Below are 24,274 nucleotides of genomic sequence, written 5' to 3' on the forward strand. Positions count from 1 at the left end.
TGGCCAGCAATTAGCACTGGTTCTACTGGAGCACCTTTGTTATTACAGCCCCTTCAGGTCTCTCTACCAGCATCGATGCGGTGGGAGTAACACCTGAGAAATGCACCCAAGCTGGAGGGAGGCTGGGCAAAGCTAAACCCAGACCCAGCAGGCAGGATGGAGAGTAAATAGACAAAGAGATTTAATTAAAAAAAAAAAAAAAAAAAAAGGGCATTTCTTGGGTGTGGTGGATGAAAGCTGCCAAGTCCACGTCTTCAATATTTTCTGTCTAGTAAAATTTTAATCTTTTACCTTGGGATTGAGGTCTGTGTGGTTAGGCTCCTCCCAAATATGGGTCCGGCCGCTTGGTTTGGTCCTACAAGTTATTTATTTTTTAAAGCAATGGTGAATTTTTCATAAGTTCCTTTCTTTTCTTTCCTTCCTACAACAGACCTGGGAAAGGAACTTAAAACCAGAATGCTATCAAATCCTTTATGAAACATTTGGGGCTAATTACCCTTGCTGGAAGTCTCAGGATTTCTTTTTTTTCTTTGCCTCTCTTTCTCCCTCCTCCTCTTTTTTTCATTTTAATGGAACACAGTTCAAGTCTCATAAATGCTTAAATATGTAGTTGTAAAGTTTGAGATGTCTCATGGGCACCGCTGTCTGCGAATCTGCCAATCAGGGCTCTGGGGAGGTTCAAATTCAAACTGGTTTCCGCCTCTAGAACAGCGTGTTATGTAAACCGGGCTGGGAGAATTTACATGCTCAGTGTGACAAGTAGTTCAATAAAGCGTGCTCGATTCTATACCCAGGGTCAGCCCTAGAAATCCTGCCACCTCCACATTTAAACAGTGAGGGGGGTCTATGCATTTGACCATTGCTTCTCTCGCCTTATCCAGTTATCACCAGCAACTAAGTCCATTTTTTTGCTGACTTCTCGAGGCTGCGAAGAGGAAGCCCGACCAGGCCAGGTTAGATGTGTCAGTTTTATGTTCCTCTGGCTGAAACCAAAGCTATAAATCAGAGCCCAAGCATTATTTACATATCTCTGGAATTTGCCTTCCTCACTCTCAGAATGATACACCAAGTGGTTTAGGGAGGTGAAAAATAGGACTGCCCAGGTGTGGAATAATTTTGGGCCCCACAACAATGAGTTAGGATCCAAAAGGCAAAGGAAGGGATCCGATCTGCTTTGAACTCTGTTTGGTGGCAGCCCTGCCCTGACCCGAGGAGACCAGGATAACCAGTGAAACCAGAGGCACATGTGGATGCTTCCTGACGCTCGGAGCTAGAAGAACAAACTCAGCTGGATTTTCCAGGCAAGTCCTTCCCTGAACTCAAGGAACACATTTGTTGGGTTGAAGGTCTAAGGCTGGAACCAGGAAGCTGAGATGCGCTGGTTACCCAGACTCCCCTGCTCGACTTCCTCCTTCTCAGACACCAGCTGATGCCAGAGGCATCTCAGGACAGGGGAGAATTTTTCTTACCACCACAAAAGATTTCAGGTGCTCTGGTGTAACGATCATTTGTCTGTTTCCCTCATTTCCCCCAAGTCACATAAATGTGTCTTGTAATCATGGAACACATTTCATCTCCCCTGGGTCTCTCTGCAGACTCTAGGGGCCACTGACTCACTTTTGTGGAACTTTACCATGGGAATAGAAACCAGTCTCTTTTCTCATCTTTTCTTTTACATCCTCCAATTTACACTTCTTTTCTTTTACCACCCTTCTCCTGGCTGAGCTATAAAGTGATCCCTTAGAAATCAGCAGGTATCTTTTCAAAAAAAGATACAAATGAACTTATTTCCAAAACGGAAAGAAATTTACAGACATAGAAAACAAATTTATGGTTACCAAAGGGGAAAGGGGTTGGGGGAGGGATAAATTAGGAGGTTAGGATTAACATATACACACTGCTACATATAAAACAGATTTAACCAACAAGGGCCTACTGCATAGCACAGGGAACTGTACTCAATATTTTGTAGTAACCTATAAGGGAAAGAACCTAAAAAAGAATATATATATATTTTTTCCAGTGATTCAGTTATATATAGTTATATATATACATGTATACACACACACACACATATGTGCTGTATACCTGAAACTAACATGACATTGTAAATCAACTATACTTCAATTAAAAAAAGACAACAAAATAAAATAATCATCATTTTGGCTTCTTTCCCCGCCCCCTCCCCCCCCCCCCCCAGGCCAAATCAGCATGGACAGCCTATAATGGTTATAGGAAAATAACCAGCAAGTTAAACTATGGGACAATAAAAAAGATCAGGTGCTTTGGGTGGGGGGTGGGGATGAACAGGCAGAGCATAGATTTAGGGCATTGAAAACACTCATTATATTATAATGATGGTTACATGTCATTATACTTTTGTCTAAACCCACAGAACGTATAACACCAAGAGTGAACCCTAAGATAAACCACGCACTTTGGGTGATTACGATATGTCAGTGTTGGTTGATCCTTGGTAAAAACTGCACCATTCTGGTGAATAATGATACCCAGTATAAAGAATCTGTTGACCCTGGCATGGGGGGATTTGTGAGAGGAGCTTTTGTCATGTTTTAAATGAGAGACGTTCTGCTTGCATTTTCTAAAACCTAATATTTTTAGGTACGGCTTTGCTTACTTACAGAGCAATTTAGTTCACACTGGGAATTAACACATGACTTCAAGGGGAGTTTTCTTTGGGTACTCATCTGCCTGATTTGGGAAACACAGCATGGGTCCTAGCAGCTCATGTCCTGGACCAGATTTCATCAAAAGGAACACAATGCAGACCAGAATGGACACTACCAAGATTTTTCAAAAGCTTCAAACATACTTAAATTTTGTAAGGTCTTTCATGATTCGCAAAGCAATTTCACAAACTTGTGATCTTCGCATCAACTCTGTTGGGTAGATTTTTATAAGTCCCTAGTTTTGTAGACAAGGTACTGAGTCCCAGAGTGGGTGACAGTTAATAACCGCTACCAAGCTTATAACTGAAACTAGGTGTGACATTGCGATTTATCAGAAATACATATTTGGTCTTCATCCTCTTTCCTGGCACAAAGCTCCTAAAACCCTTGGAATTTCCTAAGTGAGGAGAGTGATAAAGGTGTCTTGTTACTCATAACAAACCCCTTTTAGCCACACCTGAGTTGATGTTAATAGAGTGACTTTTGGAAAGCCCCTAAGGATGGAGGCTGGTTGCCAGGGGAAACCACTGTGTGATTAGAGGGTTGGGACCTCCAGGAAGGGGAGAGGGGCTGGAGGTTGAATGAATCGCCAATGGCCAATGCTTTAATCAACCATGCCTACTTATTGAAGCCTCCATAAAAACACCAAAGCGCAAGGTTCAGACAGCTTCCGGGTTGGTAAACATGTGGAAGTTCTGGGAGAGTGGTGCCCAGAGAGGGCATGGAGCTTTTCAAGCCTTCCCACATACCTTGCCGTATGCATCTCTTTAATCTGGCTGTTCCTGAGTTCTATCCTTTTATGATAAACCAGTTATCTGGCAAGTAAACTGTATTCCTGAGTTCTGTAAGCCACTCTAGCAAATTAATAGAGTTTGAGGAGGGAGTGGTGGGAAGCTATGATCTCCAGCAGGTCAGACATACAGGTGACAAGCAGCACCAGTGGCTGGCATCTGGGATGGGTTGTGGGGAGGCCCATGGGACTGAACTCTTAACCTGCGGCATCTGATGCTTACTCCAGGTGGACAGTGTCAGAATTGAGTTAAACTGCTGGACATTCAGCTGGTGTCACAGAATTGCTTGATGTGTGGAAAATCCCACACTTCTGGTGTCATGAGTGAAGCAGTCTTGTAGCAGAGTACTGAGGGTAGAGGAGAAATGTGAGTGTTTTCCCTTTATTCTCGGTTTTCCAGCTTGCACCCTGCACTAGTGAGATTTCTCAGCATCTTGTTTCAGAAGCAGCGGGGATGGAGAATAGACATTCACATCTGTGTATCTTTCTCTTTGGAATGCATGAAATGAGATGCTAGTCATTCTCCATGTCGTCAAGAGTCAAGGCTTCTTATGACAGATCACAGCATCTCAGAAAATGTTTCTTTAATTAGCAGTGTTACTGACTTTGCAACATGTAGATGATTTCCCCAGAAAGAGCCTTCTGGGTTACTGCAGTGTGACCTGATCCTGTGCGAGGAATTCTCCTCCACCCACAGCTGGTCCTGTGGAGATGAAAAACAGGCACACACCCTAAAATCTTGCCCCAGATGAGTGGCTTTGGGGGATGCTGAATTTCCAGCCAGGCGGAGGCAAAAAAAAAGCGGGGGAGGGGTACACTAGCTTTAGTTGTTTTGGCTGAATTTTACTGATGTTTCAGTGTGATGTTATTTCTGGCATCGTCTTGATTAGTGACTCAAAGACTGGTTTTAACTTGGGGAAAGTCTGAATCTGAAAAGATTTCATTTCTGTCTTCTCTTATCGCCTTCACTGAAATTCAACTAATTTCATACTGTGTTGATCTAATGCCAGAGAAGATAGAAAAACAAGTAAGATCTGATCTTCTCACTTGAGATGCCTCCAGTAGGAGATGTAAGGCATTCTGCAAACAATGCCATTTGAAGGCAGAATGATAATAATAATACAGCAACCTAGGGATGCAGACATTTAATATTTCATGAAGGAGCCTACCCTTCCATCCAAACTTTCTTCTACTCTGTCCTTTGCTCACCATACTCTAGCCATCCTGTCTTCTTTCTCTTCCTAGAACAGGCCAAGCTTGCTTCTGCCTCAGGATTTTGCACTTGCTCTTCCCTCTGTTCTTCCTCTAGAACTCTTCCTGCTTGGTTCTTTTTCATCGTTTGGGTCTCAGCCCAGAGGCCATGTCAGGAAGTCCTTCCTGATAACCTTATTCTGCGTATTTGTTTAATGATCATCTTTTTGCCCAACAGCATGTAAGCTTCCCACATACATCCTTGAGAGCCAAAAATAAACTATGCCTTGAATATGCAGCTCTAAAAAAAGACGGAGATTCAAAGGGAGAGAATAAAACAAGACGGAGAATGGATCTTTAGTGTATCCATTAGATGGAATGAGGAGCAAGAGAAAGCGGCGATGGAAGCGGAGAAGGAAGAAGAAAAGGATAGTACCGGCGGATAGAAGCCAAGGGTGCTGAGCGCCTCCAAGGAGAAGGTGATCAAAGCTATGGGAACATTGAGGAGGATGGGAAATCAGCGTAGGATGCGACAGGTGGATGGTCAATGGTGATGTCTGAGAGAAACAGGACAGGAAGGACAGGGGTCAAGATCACAAGAAGTGGGTGGTGAGGATGCCGGGGACTCCAGGAACAGTGAATTCCATCTGATGGTTCGTAGAGGAGGAAGGAGTGAGGTAGGATGCCATCTTGTAATGGTAGCAGGCTTGAGAGGATGTACTTTAGAGGTTGGATGGGGAGATCTAAGTTTGCGTGCAGACGGAGAGGAAACCAAACCAGTGTTCAGGAAACACTGAAGATGAAAAAGGAGAGAGGAGTTTATAGAGGTGAAGTCCTTCTGAAAGAGGTGAGAGAAGGAGAAAAAGAGTACAAATGAAGGGATTCAGCTAGCCAAGTCTGAGGGTGGGGAAGGGTATCCTCATCAATGGGAAAAACATTAAGGATGATCAGTTATTATTACCTAAAATTTTACAGAGAAGTGATAGGTGAGAATAGCTGTTCTCTTTGCTTTTTCCGAGTTTTAGAGTTAAGATGTTCTTTAACATTTTCATTTTAAATTAGAACTGTCTTGTTTTCAAGCCAATTAAATCGGGCTTAATTTAACATCTCCTAGATGAAGCAAGTGTTTGTTTTTTTCTTTCCCACAACGTATATCGCTACCCAACCCTCTTTTTATGCTTTTTGTTTTCTGATTTTTCAGGTAATGTGTGCTCTCTGTAGAAGAAAATTGGAAAACACAGAAAAGTGAAAGGAAGTGAAAACGTATCTGTTTAATTCCACAACCTAGAAATAATTGTCATATTACAGCACGGTGGCTAAAGAGCATGAATTCCAGAAACATCTGCCATGGTTCAAATTTAGTTCTATTACTTCTTACTGAGGGACCCTCGCAAATTAAAGTTTAAAGTTTGGTGTCTTCATACGTAAGATGGAGACGGTGGTAACACCCACTGCCTAGCAGTGCTGTGGTGAGGATTAAATTACATGAAGATTAAACTACATCTGAGAACATACAGCCTTGTACCTGACATATGGGAAGCACACATGTCACAACACTTTTGTGATAACAGCGTTTTTCACCTGACTTTTCCATATAGATGTTCTTCTCTTTGTGAAATGGGAATTTCTGTGTCTGAAGAATTGTATAGCCTATTTTTGTTCCCACATACTGTTACCTTGTGAATGTTTTCCTGTAACATGTGCAGCATTTCCCTTTTTATTCTAAAGTAAGCTATGGAATGTTTCCTCCAAGAAATGAAAGAACTATGCGTTGTCACTACCCTGGCAGTATCGACTATTTTTGCCCTTTGTAAAACCTCAGAACTCAACTTATCATAATCAGATAAGAAGTTTACTTTGCAAAGAATCACCAGAGGGCAGCCACCCATCCTCATTCTTTCTTTACGAAAAACAAATCCAGAGCAAAAATGAATGATCTAGCACTGTGCTAGGAGGTCAGAGCAGAAACAGACACAAATGTGTGCAGTTTTCACTTCTCCACTAAGTCTTCACTGCTCTTCTCTGAGCTGGGCTATGTTTATACAGGAATGAATAAAAGGAGAGACCTCTTTGTAATCAGTTTCCTACGGTGCCCCGTGGCTCTGGCTGTTCAAGTAATGGGGAAGGGTCTCCAAGTGAGAAGCACGGTCCCTGCACCATCAGAACCCGCCCAGACACGGGTGTCACAGACCCACGGCAGGATATCCCCATCCCCTCCTGCTGGCAGCCTGTGTGATTGGTGAGGTCATCAGCCAAGCTCCTCCAAGGTCACACCTGGAGTACATCACAGACTGCACACCGGGGTCCAGAACCCCTCACCAAACCTGCCCAGAGCACGCGTGTGAAATGCAAGGTCGCCACACAATCCTGACTCTGTTGTTGCCCGTTTAATCTGTGATACTTCGGGTCGCAGGTAGGCTAGACATAATCAGCACATTGTCTTTAAAAGCAATTCGAATAAAGGACCTCGACTTTGATTCTTTTAGCCATCGACACGATTTTCTTTCTTGGACTCGCTCCATTTTTCAAACGTCACAGGATCTTAACAGAGCACACACCATAGTCAGGTGTGTAAGGTAGTCATTCTAACTGATTGGAATAATTCTGCTCCTAAATGTTCTTTAATGTGTGCTCCATCGTCCTCCTAACCCGAGGTCCTGAAGTGTAAATGCATAAAGAAGAATCTGGTGGCTGGTGAGGCTGAAATACCGCAGGGGCGGAGAAGACTGTCTCTGGCTCAAGGCACCTCTGTTCTACAGTGGTATTGTTAGCCCATGGGCTTTCACATGCGGTGAGAAGCTAACCCTCAAAGTCTGGGGCTGCAATTCTTTCCTTACGTAAAAGCACATTGTAATAGCAGAGGTGTTGCCTGATGGCAGGCTTACTTGCCAACATGGGCCCAGTGCCCTGCTGGGTCTACTTTGTTTTACAATTTCTAGTGTATTAAAGGCCCTATAGAGAAACGGTGCTCCGTGTGTGGAGATATCCAGCCTTCCACAAAGGCACAGCTGTGGAGGGAAGGGCGGTATTGATTAGTCATCAGTGCTGGGAGGGGGAGAAGAACATAGTTCTTATATGTAACGCAGTACATCCAAAGAATATTTCTTTATTTTCCAGGCTCTCCCGATCTTGGTTTGAAATTGGTAATGCATGTGAATAATATCAAGGTGGTTTTTATTTTAATTCCTTTCACATTCATCTCTAAATCTGCTGCAAAGGGCCTCCTAGCAATGCTAGGTTTCCAAGAGTGCTTAAATGGTGAATGAAGGATTCATGATGAAACGACTACTCTTCATTGAACATCTTGTATGTGTATACAGTATGCTGAGTGCTTTAGGTAGGTTGTTTTATCCTCAAAACAATCTTATAAGAAACTGATTTTCACCCCCATTCTACAGAAGAGGAAACCGAGGTTCATGACAACTAAGAAGCCTGCCAGGTTCATGCAACAGGTAGATGATAGACCTGTATTTGGCGGAGACAGGTAATTTGGACCTGTATCAGTTTGACACCAAAGTCCCTGCTCATCTCAGGGACGCCATGATGCTAATCTAAAATTACGAGAGGCTCCCATGCTCACTGCAGCATTATTTACAATAGCCAAGACACGGAAACAACCTAAGTGTCCACAGTGATGGGTACAGAGAGGAGTTGTGGTACACACACACAATGGAATATTATTCACCCATAAAAAAGAAGGAAATGCTGCCATTTGTGACATGGATGGACCTTGAGAGCATTACTCTAAGTGAAATAAGTCAGACAGAGACAAATACTGTATGATCTCTCTTAGATGTGGAATCTAGAAAACACAACAGCAAAAACCCCACAAACTCAGAGAAAAAGAGACCATATTTCTGGGTGGGAGCTGGATGGGAGGTAGGGGAAGGATGAAGGTGGTGAAAAGGTAGAAATTTCCAGTTATAAGATAAATAATACTGGGGATGTAATTTACTGCATGGCATGATGACTATGGTTAACACTGTGGTATGGCAGATGAACGCTGTTAAAAAAGCTCTCATCACAAGGAGGAAAAAGCTTTTCTTTTGTGTGTGTGTGTCTCTATTCAAGATGGTGGAAGTTCACTAAACTTATTGTGGTAATCACTTAATATTTGTAAGTCAAATCACCATGCTGTACATCTTAAGCTTATACTGTGCTATCTTAAGAAAACTGTAAAAAAATAAATTACTATCTGAAAAAAAAAAAAAGAAAAGAACCATGGCTCTATGGCTGTGTATTTTTTCCAGTGGCACAGAAAATAGATTTAGTGGTGAGTTTTTAAGATTCGAATGAATTGATTCGCATTCCTGAGTATGATTAATGATTTGGAGAACAGTACCGTACAAGGTTGGAGGAGAAAAACAAAACAAATGGACTCCTTCTGAGCCTTGGCCCACAGCAAGCACCTGGGAGGGGCAGAAAGCAGGCGATTTTGAGCATTTTTGAAAACTGAGATTCACAATGAGTTCCACATTCAGCCCTGACCCTCCTTCCAGCCGCCACACCGGGCACTTCCTCTGTTTCTGAGAACTGAGTGTCTGCTTATCCAAACGTTCCTGTTAAACAACTGGCTTGGAAAGTCATGGAGAGCGTCAGCCGGCCCTGAACCAGAGGGTAACACAAACTGTCGGTTAATACCAAGATCCACGCTGTCTCCGGCAGTGGCTCTGCCTCTGTACAGGTGCGGGTGGGAAGGCAAGTGTGTGTCGAAGCCAAAAGATTCCACAAATAGGCAGGTGCCTCTGAGACGCTCTACTGCCTGACGGTTGATGTTTATAAATCTTCCCGCTTCTCTTTAGTTTGTACTTTACCATAACCAGAGTCTAAAGAAAAAGGAGGGAGTGTAAACCCTCCTTCGATGGGGAAACTGTGGTGTCTCATATTCAGAATCTAGCTGGGAATTGGCGATCCTTGGTGTTATTTCTGGCTGTGATATTAATTCATGGGGTTAAGCAAATCACTAGCTTTTTTCCTGCCTTCAGTTCCCCATTCCGTGTAGTCCTATTTTGGTCCTTGTAACTCTTTGGCCCCAACTGTCCCTCCCTCTGTACTATAAGTCACTTAGAAAGTTGATCACATATGGTAACTACGAATACATCCTATGCTGCCTCTCCCTCACCTTTTCCCGTATTTGCAATAAGTTTTTTCTGTTTGGGAACCTTCCCTTCTCCTATAGCCTTGCTAAATCCTGTCTGGGCTTTGTCTTCCTCCCTGAATCCTGTTCTGAGCCCTGGTTCCTTCTTTCTCTGAAATCTAACAGGATTTGTTGTCTGAACCTCTCACTTGGCCTCTTGCAGCTACCGCCACGCAACCCTAGTTATGTTTTTTACTACGGACCTGACTGATTTACCCAGCTGCTTTGAAACTTGCAGCAAATACCTTAACCTAGCCTTTTGTCTTTCTCTCCATATTAGCACACTGACTGGCAAGGGGCTTCATCAATGTTTGTTGATTGAAATGTAACCCAGCAATGTTAATAATGGCACTGGCTGCCTCTTATTGGCGGCTTCCTGCCCACCAGAAGGATGCCAAGAGCTTTATGGCAATGTCTCACTCATGATAACACAATTTTGAGGGCTTATTTCTCCCCATTTTACAGTGGACGAAACCGCAGCTCAGCAACAACATAACGGTCACATAGCTATTACGTGGTGTGGTGTCGGAACTGAGATTCGGCCCTAGAGCTGCAGGGTCCGGTGCGTGCCATGCTTCCCTGCCCCAATCAAGAAAAGCGTGATGACTGACTAAAACAACAATGAAACAAGGCAGGGACATTTGCATTTATGGTCCATGTGGCTGTAGACAGGTGACCATGAATCTAAAACAGGAGCAAGGAGATGACGCGAGGATTCCATGAAAACAGCTTTGCAGTCAGTAGCTTCTCCTATGGAACCCCCCAGTGTCAGCCGCAGTGTCTCATGCTTCAAACTCTGAACTCTCAAGTCAAACTGATTCGATTTGAACCTCGGGTCTACAGCCCACCAGCTGTTTGATCTTGGGTGACTGACACTAAGCTCTTGGTGATTCAGTTTTTTCTGGTGTAAAGGTGGACAATACGGTACCCTCTCATCTGGTTGCCTTGAAGATTAAATATACACATGTGAAAGGCACATTATATCGAGCCTTGAATAAATGTCAGCTAGTATTACCAAGAACCTCTAACTTAGTCCAAAGTAATAGAATCTAGGCTGAAAGGCAGAAATGGTTGTGTATTTTTAAATTTCAGGCAACGGGAAAGAGCTCTGTTTTTATTCTTCAAAGAAACTGCAGGTAGAGAGTTTTAGAAGAGAGAGAAAGGCCACCTAAGGACTGTATCTCAAGGATTATCACATATGCCAATGCCGTGCTGACCTGAAACCCATCACTTAAACGGCCGTGGGAGCCAAGGGGATGGGGGCAGCCAGAGGGACCACTGGTAGTTGGTAAACACTGCAATATGTGAATAGGGGTTTTCTACAATCACTAAACATCTGGCCTCTGATTGTTTCTTACGAGTTGTATGACCTTGGGCTGGGTCACTCAACCTCCCTTTTCTTACATATAAAATGGGATAATCATTGTAGCTACCTTGTAGGATCACGGAGAAAAGTAATGTATATGTAAAGTGCCTGGAACAGAACTCAATAAACACCTTCAGTTTATTTTACTTTTATAGTTATCATCAGTCTAGACAAATAGTTTCCTTGGGTACTTGAGATGTAGCCTTGATAGAAGAAAAGGGATTACTCACGACTAAGGTAACAAGATTCTCCAGCACTCTGAGTATTTTATTCTAAAAAGTGGCTTAAATAAGGGAATTTTATTAGATAGCACGGGCTGGAATTCTCAGAATCTCTTCTCAGCAAGCCCCTCCTTTGGTAATCAGATAATGTCTATCCACATTCTTCAAAAACTGAATTTTTTTTTTTTAAGATTTGATCTTAACACCCTGCAGAGACCTTTTAGAGGAAGGCCAGGTTGTGACACAACGGCTGAGCCAATTTTTGCCCCAAGGGTTTATATAAGGCTTCACGGGCACGGGAAGAAACTAAATATAACCTGAGGTGCTAAAGGAGGTCAAACACAGCTCATCAGGGGCCTCCATGCCTGCCTCCGAGCACACAGTGAGGGCTGGCACTCGCTGCCCTTCCACTGCCATGCCTGGATCAGAGCCCTCAAACGAGGGGCTGGCTGCAATCTACCCCCCCAGGGCTGGAGAGCAGCAAGGACATCCTCTTGCTCGGAAGATGCTGGGGGCAGGGGGTGCTCTGCACTCTGGGCTTGGCCAAGAGGAAAAGCAAGCTGCAGGTTATTTGGCCCAGACCAGCAGATGCTGTGCAAAAGCCACAGTGGCCACCCCCAAACGGAAATCACAAACCAAATGCTTGCCTAGGGAAGCGCAAACAAAGCTTCCTGGTGTGGGAGGAACAGCCCCCACGCTAGGATCCAGGCTCCGCAGGGAGGAGAGAACAGAGGGCCCTTCAGATTTCCAGGAACCACCAACCTTGGGACGTTCAGCGCTGGGTCCCCAGAGGCCACCGCCACCTAAGACACCAAAATTGCCTGCTTAAAATCTTGGGTCACAGCTTGTTTATTTCCTGACACAATTGTCTGTCAAAAGACTTCCTTAAATTTCCCCTAGAAACTCAAAGGAGGCTCATGAAGAATAGTCTTGTACAAATTTTGGAAACTGGGTATTTTTTTCTTCTCTCAGAAGTGAAAGAATATTGTTTTACATCCCCATTCATTTCTCAGAGGAGAGGATACAAAAGGCCCAGGTACCTTTAAATTTGCTTTTATTTTGTAGTAAATGAATAAATTAATAATAATGGCTTAACATCTATTGAGCTGGTATTATTTACCAGGTTTGGCCTAAGTATTTCACATATAATGCCTCATTCAATCGTAAAGATGACTATAGGTGGTAAATAGAGTTATTTCTGTTTTGTGGATGAGAAGATTTGGTCTGGGGATTGGGATTTTATACCTAATTCACTGACTCAGGGCACAAGCCCTAAACCCTGTGTGATTGGTGGGCCAGCTGCCCACCCACATGCTCCTCCCAGCATCCTTAGCGGTTGGGGGTGGCCGTGTGACTGCCTTCTGGCCAATGGGATGTGAGTATAAAGGAAGAGCTCTACTTCTAAGTCTGATTCATGAAAAACTCTCAGGGATGCTTCCCTTCCATATCCTTCTTTACTAAATAAATAGGCCACTGAGACCCTAGAGGAGAGACAAGTCACGAGATGACTCTGAACTATCCTGGGGAAGGGAAGGCCATCTACCAACCAAAACATGTTGGACTTACTATGAGTGAGAACTAAATTTCTGTTGTGATAAGTCACTGAGATGTCCAAGGTATCTACTGCAGAAGCCCAAGTTACTTTAATTGATGCACCCTTTGCGAAAAATGAATCAATTGCCCACAGTTCAGATGTTATGTTATTGTTAGTGGACCCTTAGGGCAGAACTGCCACCTAGTTCTACACTGCATGCTTTCTCTCAAAATACAGGGTGTATGACCACAATAAGGAAATTCTCTTCCAACTAAGGAAATTCTCTTCCAACTTAGAAAGATGATAAAGAGACCCCATGCCCTGTCTCCACCTTCCAAAGAAGGGTAACATGACACAAAAGTAATCAGATTGCATAATCATCATTTATTAGGAACCCATCTGGTGTGGGGATGAGCTCATACCCTTGAGAATAAAGAAAATTTCCAGCTGAGGCTGGATGGTGGGGCTTCCTAAACAGGCCAGCTGTTTTCAGAAGGTCCAGTGCTGGGTTAGGACAAGGCTCAGGGAAGAGCGGCCAGTGGTGAAGCGGTACGGTCACCATTATCGTATTTGATATAAAATACATTACACTTATTACATAAGGATGTGTGATTGTTAGCCTAACAAATTCCATCTAATTTTCCTCCTTTCTGCAGCAGATTTGGGTTGGTACATTGTGTTATTTCTGCCCATCCCCTTTGCCTAGTTAATACCCAGTCATCTTTAAGATCGCTGCTCATCTACTGCCTTCTCAGGAAGGCTTCCCTGACGTCTCAGAACAAGCAAGTTCTCCTGTTAAACCCTCTTAGGCCGTCAGGTACCTTTGTCCTCAAAGCATTGATTTCCAATTTTAATTTCCCATGAGTTTGCATAATTATATTAGCACTGTTGTCAGAACTCTACCATTGGAATATAATCTCTATATGAATATGGAATCATGTTTGGTTTTGTTCACCATCCTATCTCTAGAACTCAGTGCAGTATCTGGCACTTAGCAGGTGTTATTTAATTTGTTAAATGAATGAACAAACACCTGAATGAATGAGTGAATGAGTGAGTGAGGGAATGAATCTTCATTTAGTGAAGAAACTGAAGAATGCCATACCCAGATACAGTAGTATAGCTATGATATATAATTTAGAATATTTGATTTCTGCAGCTGCTACTGCCCATCTTCTTCCAAATGACTCTTTAAAAAGAGACACCTTCAAATCAGCTGGCACTTGCATAGGTGATCATCACACCAGAACAAATGCCAGTAACATAGATGCTGAGATTGTACCCCACAGTAGGCCAGCCACTAACGGCTCTGAGCCTTGATGTGGTACCCTCATGTATAACCCCTCCCACTGGTGTCAAGAATCAAAAATAGAGAATGTATCTGACAATACTCTGTAAACTATAAAAAGATATGCATGGGGACTTCCCTGGTGGCACAGTGGTTAAGAATCCACCTGCCTATGCTGGGGACAGGGGTTTGTTCCCTGATCTGGGAAGATCCCACATGCCACAGAGAAACTAAGCCCATGCACCACAACTACTGAGCCTGCACCCTAGAGCCCATGAGCCACAACTACTGAGACCACATGCTGCAACTACTGAAGCCTGTGTGCCTAGAGCCTGTGCTCCGCAACAAGAGAAGCCACTGCAATGAGATGCCTGCACACTGCAATGAAGAGTAGCTCCCACTAGCCACAATTAGAGAAAGCCCGCATGCAGCAAGGAGGACCCAACACAGCCAAAAAAAAAAGAGATGTGCATGTATGTTTTTCTTGAAGTTAGAAAGTATGAAAAATTGTCTCTCAATGGATGGGATTTTGAAAAGACACGACTTTGTGAAGAATAGGGCATTTTGAAGATACTAGACAAAGACTCACCATTTAGTTAAATAATCATTATTTCCAGGCAATGGCAGAGAAATTAGATCCCCACAGTTTCCATCAGCCCCCGCCCCAAAGGCCCCTAAACAAAACATACAATTTAACTAATAAACTTTCTACTCTCCTTCTCATGGGATTACTATCTCCAAGCACCACCTGAGCAGAAATTTAGAAGCCCTTACTATTCAAAGGTAGTGCGATATTGGTCAACAGTGAAACTTCTGAGCTGATTTCCACAATGCTTTCAAAGCAGATTAGCATATGTTGGGAAGGACCGGCCCAAAGTGAGAGTTGTTTGGTGTAGTGACTGACAGCTAATTTTAAACACTGAAAGTATTATTTTTTCACTGGAACTAAGGAAAGTGCTTTCAAGAAGGATGAAAACACACCCCATGTCAGACTGAGCTCCTACTTTAGTTTGCAAATATGCTGCTAGAAAATTCAAGAATGAGTCTTGCACACTCATGAGTTTTGAATGGTCCTATTGCAAAGATGTGATCTTTGTCAATGTAAGAAAATGCTGTTGCAAAGACAGAGTGTGTAACATTCAAGCACACTGGCAGAAATGCAAGCACATCATCCTTTACTGATAGGCACCAATAGCCGGAATGAGCTGCAGAAAAGGTTGAAGCAAACAAATGCACAGACTTGACAAAAGGTAGAAAGAAGTAGAATACATTTGCTAATTGTTCTTCTTGGTGCAAGCCTATTTTTTCTTGGTGCAAGCTATAACACATGTTGTAGATCATCAGAGAAAAGTCTCAGCCCCGTACCATATGTGAGCACTAAATAATACAAAAACCCTTGGAAAACATACATTGCCGGAATGATATGATGAAAGAGGAACAGCAAAAATAGCAAATTGAGCATCAAAGCGTAGCTTTGCACATGTGGGAACGTTTTTTGGAATCAGGGCATCATCCATCGGTCCCAGACGGGTTATATTAGTTGCTTTAGAAGATACAAATGAATCACTGCAAACCCAACACCCTTTTAGAAGAATTGTTCATCATTAGGAGAATTTACCACTGACATCATTATAACTCATCATGCAGACAGTTGATAAAGTTGCAGTTTCAAAATCACTGCTATTTCTAGAACCTCTCAGTTTCACAAGCACAATTCCTACTTAGAGGAAAACGTACGAACCATTCTCTGTGACTATAAACCCCATCCTGGGGAGATAAAGCAATTTCTGTTGGCTCCCCTCTTGTTGGTTTTTTGTTTTTGTTTTTGTTCTGGCAATGTTTGTGGGAAATTCAGTGCATGTAGGTCAATGTAGGCCTCATTCTGTGGGCCATAGAGAACCAGCGTCAGAGCATTGAGTTAGAACCACTCTATGCAAATAAAAAAAGGACACTTCCCCAATTCCTGACACTTGGGTATCACTCTAGCCTCTGGTGTGTATTTTCTTCTAGAAGAAGCAATGATGGGTGAACCATGGATGATTTTAAAACCATGTAAGAAATCACACTTCTTGGAGGAAGGTGGGAATGTACACTAGGACATATTCCCACTCCTAGTTTCTCCCCTAAGCTTATATCCTAAAGTCAGGAAGAGCACGTAAGTTTCCTCTTTGCACTTTGTTCCGCGGGCCTCAGAAAATGAAAAACAGAAACAAAGTTGACAACTTTCATGAAGGGTACCGTTTCTACAAATAGACCAAAAATGAAAAAATTGAAAAAATGAATGACATCCAACTGAAAAAAAATAATAATCTAAAACAGGCTCACATATGCTTTACAGATGTGCTCTCCATCTTTGGGGCCAGGAGCGATTTATGGCAGGGCAATAATTTAGGTTACTGGTCTGATTTATCTTATTTTTCCTGTAGTTCATACCGGTGATAAGGGGTGGTGTGGTTGGGTACAAAGATGGATTCATCGTGATGCCAATGAAGCTTAAACTTCAGGGTCCGTCACATCCCGGGGTCTCTTCCAGGGCTCTTGGATGATTCCAAGTAATATGTGTACATAGTCATATTTGCATAAGGGAACTATTTTAAATGCCATCACTTGTGACTACTGTCTCTTTCTGCACTGACCTCCCCTCTGCTAAGCTTCCCTTCTTGATCACGTAGCATTGAAATGGCCATGGGCATTTTTTTTTGGAATTCAGCTCAGGTGCAGTTGAGTTAGGATACGTGTAGTTCGGGTGAGAGGGGTATACGTGTAAGTTCACAGCCATTTCCATCCATCTAAGAAAAGATGGAAATGGACAGTGCCATTGAAGGAATGGCTTCCAGCCATATTCCTCACCCCTCAGTGTTGACTTACCCTGTGCTGTCCACGAAGGTACAGGGCCTGAAATCTTATGCAGATATTTTACTACCTCTTATAGCACCTGGCTTTGGAAGTGCGTGGCCTCCAAGTAGGAGAAGTCAGGTTTAAAATGCAGGGAGCCAATTTGCAGCAACATGGGTGGACCTAGAGAGTATTCTACTAGGTGAAGGAAGCCAGACAGAGAAAGACAAATATCATATGATATCACTTATATGTGGAATCTTTTTTAAAAAAGGTACAAATGAACTTATTTAAAAAACAGAAATAGACTCACAGACATAGAAAACAAACTTATGGCTACCAAAGGAGAAAGGAGGGAAAGGAATGAATTAGGAGTTTGGGATTAAAATATACACACTACTATATATAAAATAGGTAACCAACAAGGACCTGTTGTATAGCAGAGGAAACGATACTTAATATCTTGTAATAACCTATAATGGAAAAGAATATAAAAAAGAATATATATTTGTAAATATACATATACGTGAATCACTTCGCTGTACACCTGAAACTAACACATTATAAATCAATTATGTTTCAATAAAATATATATATATATAAATGCAGGGAGCCAGAAGCTAGTCTGTGGAGAAATCTTCCAATTATCAGACCAGTAAAATTATAAGTAGAGAGTTTGGTTCCATAACCCACAGTCAAAAGAAGAAAGTATTTCCTCTGTTAAGAGTGTATATAATATAAAACATAGACAATTGTAAAAACACTATATAATTTTTTCTTTATCAAAGGAAATAGAATGTAATTGAATTTCTCCAGAATTCCTTTGTTTAGAGCCCTCTTTTACTGTAGTTTTACTATAAACAGTAAGTATGTTGATAATAGACCATACATAGAAGAAACCGAGAGAAGGATGTCCAAATCTGACAACAATTCTAAAAATGTGCACAATATTTCCAATGATAAGTTGTGAATCTGAATGAGACCTTTCTAATCTAACAGTAATAAAAACACAGATTTTGCTCAGCCATGCTGGAGGAGAGACCAACTTTTCTTTCTCTCCTCTCTCTACAGAAAATATTACAAAGTCATTGCCTCGTGAAAAAGAGATGGAAGAGTGGGCAGCCAAAATGTGTAGGAAAAAAATATATAATAGAGATGTATTGGGCAGTTAATTAATAAACTTGTTACTTTTTTGGATTTTGTGATGCTTACACTATTTGTCAGCTTTCTTATGTTTGTAACATGTGGTGATTTTCCTTTCACACCTAAGTTTGTACAATTTTTTATTATTTCTCTTTTAAGGAATCCCACCCCCCATTATATAAGACTCAGGCTCCGTGATTAACCCTTGTGAGAAAGAAGTCCTGAGGAAGAGACACTTCAGGAAGACAAAAGTCCCTGCAGAGAAGAGACTCGCGTTGCCTGACATGGTCCAGCACAGCTGGAGCCATTGTTTTAAGAGCAGGATGGGGATCTGGAAATGAGGAAGGCTTCCCTCCAGAGTCACACTTGAGTCCTGTTCTAGAGAAGGTCATTGCTGCACTGAGGGTCAAATCATACCCTCTTCACAGTTTCGACCATGGGCGATCATGTTTATTCTTGTAATAATAAAAGCCCCTAACACTGCTGGGTGCTTCTTATGTGCCAAGCAATGGGCTTCTTTTGAACTGAGTTCATTCTCATGATAACCTTGTCAAACCATTACTCGTGACCCTCGTTTTTAAGTGCCACATAATCCCTTTGGTCCTCTATTAGTGCTTCCTACTAATCTCATGAATCACATGTTAAGAATATGCATTTCCAGACCCTAGTCTCAGCTGTTCTTCATCATTAAATTTAAGATAAGGCTCATGGGATTAATATGTATTTTTTTAAAGTGGTCCCCACAGTGACTCAGATACAGCCTATTGGGGTTTTTGTAACCATCTGCTTACTATTTGACAGCGGAATGAGCTTCCTTCAGCTCAGAGACTCCCCAGCTGGATTGCACAATAGAATCACCCAGAAAGCTTTAAAAACATACATACATAGGTCCCAGATCAATTAAATAAGAATCCCTGGGAGCTGGACCTGGGCATGGGTGGCTTTAAAAGCACCCTAATTGAATCAAAAGTCCAGCCAGGGATTGACAGCCATCACTACAGCCAATGGAGAGACAGGAAACCATGAAAGTATAGCTATGAAATAATAGGAAAAAAAATATGTTCTCTGTCCCCCATTTCTGGCACAGAGCTCCTCAGACTCTGCTTTTTCCTAAGTGATTAGAGCACTAGGGGCATCTTTCGTTCTAATATCTGGTCCTTGACTTTGGTTCCTGACACAGAGCTCCTAAATCCCTTAGAATTTCCTGGGTGATAGGAATGTCTTTTGTTTTAGTGAGATGACTCTTGTTGGGCTCCTAGATGGCTTCAGAATGGGGACTGGTCACCAGAAAGATCAAGCCATGATTAGAAACTTGGAACTTTCAGCCCCACCCCTATCCTCTGGGAAGGAGAGAGGCACTGGAGACTGAGTTAATGATTCATCATGCCTACATGATGAAGCTTACATAAAAATTCGCAAAAGCATGGGGTTCAAAAAGCTTCTGGGTTGGTGAACATTTCCATGTGCTGGGATAATGGTGCATGCCAATTCCACGGGGACAGAAGCTCCTGCACACTGGACCTTCCCAGATCTTATCCTATGAATCTCTTCATCTGGCTATTCATCTGTAACCCTTCTTGTTTCCTTCACCATGTAATAAACTGATAAATGTGTTTCCCTGAGTTCTGTGAGCTGTTCTAGCAAATGATCAAATCCAAGGAGGGGATCGTGGGAACCTTCAATTTGTAGCCAAGTTAGCCAGAAGTTGTGGGTAAACTGGGGACTTGCGATTGGTGTCTGAAGTGAGGGGGCTGTCCTTAACCTGAGCGCTTAACCTGAACTGTGCTAACTCCAGGCAGTTCGTGTCAGGATTGCTTGGTGTGGAAAACCTACCCATCCAGCATCAGAAGCATTGTGTGATAGTAGCATGAGAGTAAAGGAAAAACAGATAGTCTTCCCCTAGACAATTGCCTAAACAAAATCCATAAAAATGGCCATTAATCACCTTACCACTAGTAAATAAAGGCACTCATGATGAATTTTTCCCAAGATAAAACAGTAAGAATACTGTATATTAAAAAACTATAATAAAAAGCTGAAAATAGAACTACCATATGATCCAGAAATTCCAATCCTGGGTATATAGCTGAAGAAAATGAAAACACTAACGTGAAAAGATACATGCACCCCAATGTTCATAGCAGCATTATTTACAATAGCCAAGATATGGAAGCAACTATCATCAAAAAGAACACAAATAACAAATACTGGAGAAGATGTGGAGAAAAGGGAACACTCGTACACTGCTGGTGGGAATGTAAATTGGTGCAGCCACTGTGGAAAACAATATGGACATTTCTCAAAAAAGTAAAAATAGAATTATCATATGACCCAGCAATTCCACTCCTGAAAAAAACAAAACCTTAATTCGAAAAGATACATGCACCCCAATGTTCATAGCAACATTATTTACAATTGCCAAGATATGGAAGCAGCCTAAGTGCCCATCGGCAGATGAATGGATAAAGAGGATGTGATACATATATACAATGGAATACTACTCAGCCATAAACAAGAATGAAATTTTGCCATTTGCAGCAACATGGATGGACTTGGAGGGCATTATGCTAAGTGAAATAAGAGAAAGACCAATACTGTATGATATCATTTATATGTAGAATCTAAAAAATACCAAATATAACAAAAAAGAAGCAGACTCACAGATATAGAGAACAACCAAATACTTACCAGTGGGGAGAGGGAACAGGGGGTGGGGGGCAAGATAGGGGTAGGGGAGTAAGAGGTACAAACTATTAAGTATAAAATAAGCTACAAGGATATATTGTACAACACAGTGGATATAGCCAATATTCTATAATAACTATAAATGGAATATAACATTTAAAAATTGTGAATCACTATATTATACACCTGTAACACATAATATTGTACAGCAACTAGACTTCAATAAAAACCACAACATTTCCCATTATATACTTTAGTATGTGCTGCACACTTTCACAAATATACCCTTATGTAACCCTTATACTGCTATGAAGCTATAATGGATAAGCAAAATACTTTGGATAAAATAAAATACTTTCTAAAAAGTCTTCCCTGAGCAAAATAAGCTACTCTCTGCTCTTCCCTTGAAAATGAGATTTCTTTTCTTGACTGCTCCCCAGGAGGCTGTGAGATTCTGAGGACAGGCAAGTATTTTGTTTTATGTGTTCCTCTAAACCAACCCTGCTTGCCAGTGTGGTTGGGTCTGGGAGCAGGTAAAGCTGCCCAGGAGATGGTAAGTCTCATCTGGGACTCCTCCAGCCCACCCAGGTCCTTTGCTTTTGGCCTCTCTTCCATCACCAAGACCCTTAGCCCAACTCTATAGACAGCTAACAGGTCAACCTGGCCTCCTGGCTCTGCAGACAGATAACTGGTCAACCTGGCCTCTTCGGTCAATGAACTAGTTTAGACCTGCCACCCTGACTTTCCCCTCCATAAATGCTTTCCAGACCCACTTGTGGGAATTGCCTGCTGGCTGCAGACAGGCTGCGTGGGTCACAGGCATCTGCCTTCAGGGATGACCGCCCTGGCTCTGCCAACCAGCCCTGCTCAGCCAGAGGCAAACCATGGACAAGCATGAGTTGTGATTAGCCTCTGAGTCCCAACTGCCTACCGAGGGCCAGACATGCAAGTCCCATTTGGTAAGTGTCTGATGAATTGAGGTGAGGTTGAAGCAGGAAGAAACGTTTTTCTGGATTTGACAGCCAATAATTCAATGTTCTCATTTAACAACACATTTACAACATGAAGTCCTAAAAAAAGCCCCCCTGAAGTGGGGCTAGTCCACCCTGCTCACTCGATTTAGAGTCTTGATTTTTATGTAATTTGATGAAACAAAAGAGAGCACAAATAGGAGATAAAAAGAAAGTGGGAGACAGAGTTAAGAAGCCAGGACCCCCAAACTCATTTGTAATCAGCGACAAATAAGACAGAATCATCTGGACTAAGGAATTATCCCCAAACATCAGGCTATTTGAAATTTGATTCTAAAACCAAGGTTTCAAAAAAAAAAAAAATTCCTCAAATGGACAAACCAACAACATTAGTTACTGCTTGAATCTCCCATCTGGGATATTTCTTTTTCCCTCAAGAAGCCTTTCAGATTCACAATTCGTCATGGGAAACATTGTGTAGATTTTTCAGATTGCTGTCAAATTCGAGAAGACTTCTCTCAAGTTTCTTTTATATGTGATCTATTACAGGCATAGTTGCCGTTTATAGTAAAACTGTAGGTATGTGCCCTTCAAACACAAGAATTCTGGGGAAAAAACCCTCCTTTCTGCAAACCACTTGAAAGGTCTTCACCCCATCTGCCTGTGGGCAGAAGAAGAAGAAGATGGGGGTTTTGGGAGGGCTGTATCTCTCTCTGAAATCAACCCAGGGCTCCTGGGTGCATCTTCCAAGTTGCTGTCCGTGGAATATCCAGGTCTGGTTGTTCCACGAGGAGGGCTGGGGGGAAGGGTGGCTACACGGCCCTGCGTTGTTTAGCCATTACGGTTCATTAAGGGATTATATGTCACCAAATTACGCCTAAAAATACAAAGGCCAGCAGTGCCCGCTTGGTTCCAAGCAGTGTGGGAAGAAAAGAGAAAGGCCCAAACCACTCAAGTTAACTTAATGAAATAAAATAGGTTACAAGAAAACATCAACGGAGGAAGAGCTAGTGACACCTTCCTTCAAGAACCAGGGAGGGGCAGAGCTCATCTGCCTTCACCGCCCCAGGCAGTCTGGCTCCTTCTTCTCAGGCTGGGCTGGGCCTTCAGGGCTGAAACCCCTGTGGCCGGCAGGGACCTGGCTTCATGCCACCTGTCTGGACGGATGGATGGGAAAGCAAACCCTCTTGTCTCTCCCTTTCTAAGAGCTCCGCATCCCCAGCCAATTGACTCAGAAAGGCCACCATCCTGCAGAAAAGTTTCCCTCTTTCTCACATTTGTGTGGGGATGTTTGACTAAGGATGCCACCAAAAGGGAGGGAGGTGAGGATGGGGACCCGATATTGTTGCCCAGGGCTCTTCCCTCCTCAACGCCTGTCACACAGCCAATGTCCCTTATTAGCTTGTCATCACTCCTACACACAAACACACATACACACACGTTGAGAAAACAGCATTTCTTGTGAGAGGAGCACGAACTTGTGGAAAGAGCATCCTCATCTTTGTAGCCAGAAAAACTTGGGTGTAAATCACAGGGCTCTGTCATTTACCAGCCAGATAACTCTGAACAACTCATGCCCCTCCCTGAGTTTCAATAACTTCATCTTCTAAAGGTGCCAGAAATGCCTATTTTATCAGGTTGTTTGGAAAACCGAATTAGATCCAGCTTACGATGCACCTCTCTCAGCGCCTGGCACCTAGGAGGTGATGCCAGATGAAGGTGAACCCCTCCCTTTATTTACTGCACATAAAATACAAGTGACAACAGCTGACGCCTCTTCCCCATCACCCCCCACAGATTTCTCATGCTGAGAAAAAAACAGAAGAGGAGCGTCTGGTCCCACCTGGTAGACAGCCCTGGAGATGCACCATGGCTTCAGCATCAGCTGCAGGACCCGCAAGTTCCCCCCTCGGCACGTCCTCAGCGCCCGGCAAGTCAGGCCCCATACCAGCCGGTCCCAGCCACTCAGCAGGTCCTGGGAGCCCAGTGGCCCCGCAGCCATGCCAGCCCAGGCCTCGCTCTGCCCCTCTGTCCCGGGCCCCACTCACAGGGCTGTGTTCTTTTCCTAACGCCAAGTTCAAATATCACTGAGATGTCGTCAGGCCAGGAAAAATGCAATCCAAATAACTCTGCCTCCCCTTGGTCCTCTGTCCTCACCCCCTATCCTCTCTCCCCATCACCCTTACTAATCTTCCAGGGAGCGTTTCCGCTCAAGGAAGAGCAAACGGCTCCTAAATGAAAATGTTTTCTCCCTGCCTCTGGGAAGTCCCCAGGGACAAGGTAAAAATAAGCCTCCCGCCTGCAGATAATAGCACTCGGTGAACCTCGATGGACACCCAGCTGACTTTCGGGGCGGATCAGAACAGAATTTAAAGAAGAACGTGAACCCAAAGTCATCACTGAGTGCTCGTGGTTCCGGGATT

General features: G+C 42.9%; 1 protein-coding gene across 3 annotated transcripts in view; it reads right to left on the reverse strand.

The window, feature by feature from the left end:
* Positions 1–24,274, reverse strand: part of FRMD4A (FERM domain containing 4A) — a 450,104-nt gene that overhangs the window by 270,903 nt on the left and 154,927 nt on the right. The window contains exon 1 of one of the 3 annotated variants that reach the window (XM_057731239.1): positions 23,695–23,908. The exons of the other annotated variants lie outside the window; for them this stretch is intronic. Within the exon in view, the coding sequence (XP_057587222.1) occupies positions 23,695–23,853 (159 nt within the window). The 5' untranslated portion in view covers positions 23,854–23,908. Of the gene's footprint in view, positions 1–23,694; positions 23,909–24,274 lie in introns of those variants that run through there. 3 annotated transcript variants of the gene reach the window in all.

Source organism: Hippopotamus amphibius, chromosome 4 (assembly GCF_030028045.1).
Source record: "Hippopotamus amphibius kiboko isolate mHipAmp2 chromosome 4, mHipAmp2.hap2, whole genome shotgun sequence".
Taxonomy (NCBI): Eukaryota; Metazoa; Chordata; class Mammalia; order Artiodactyla; family Hippopotamidae; genus Hippopotamus; species Hippopotamus amphibius.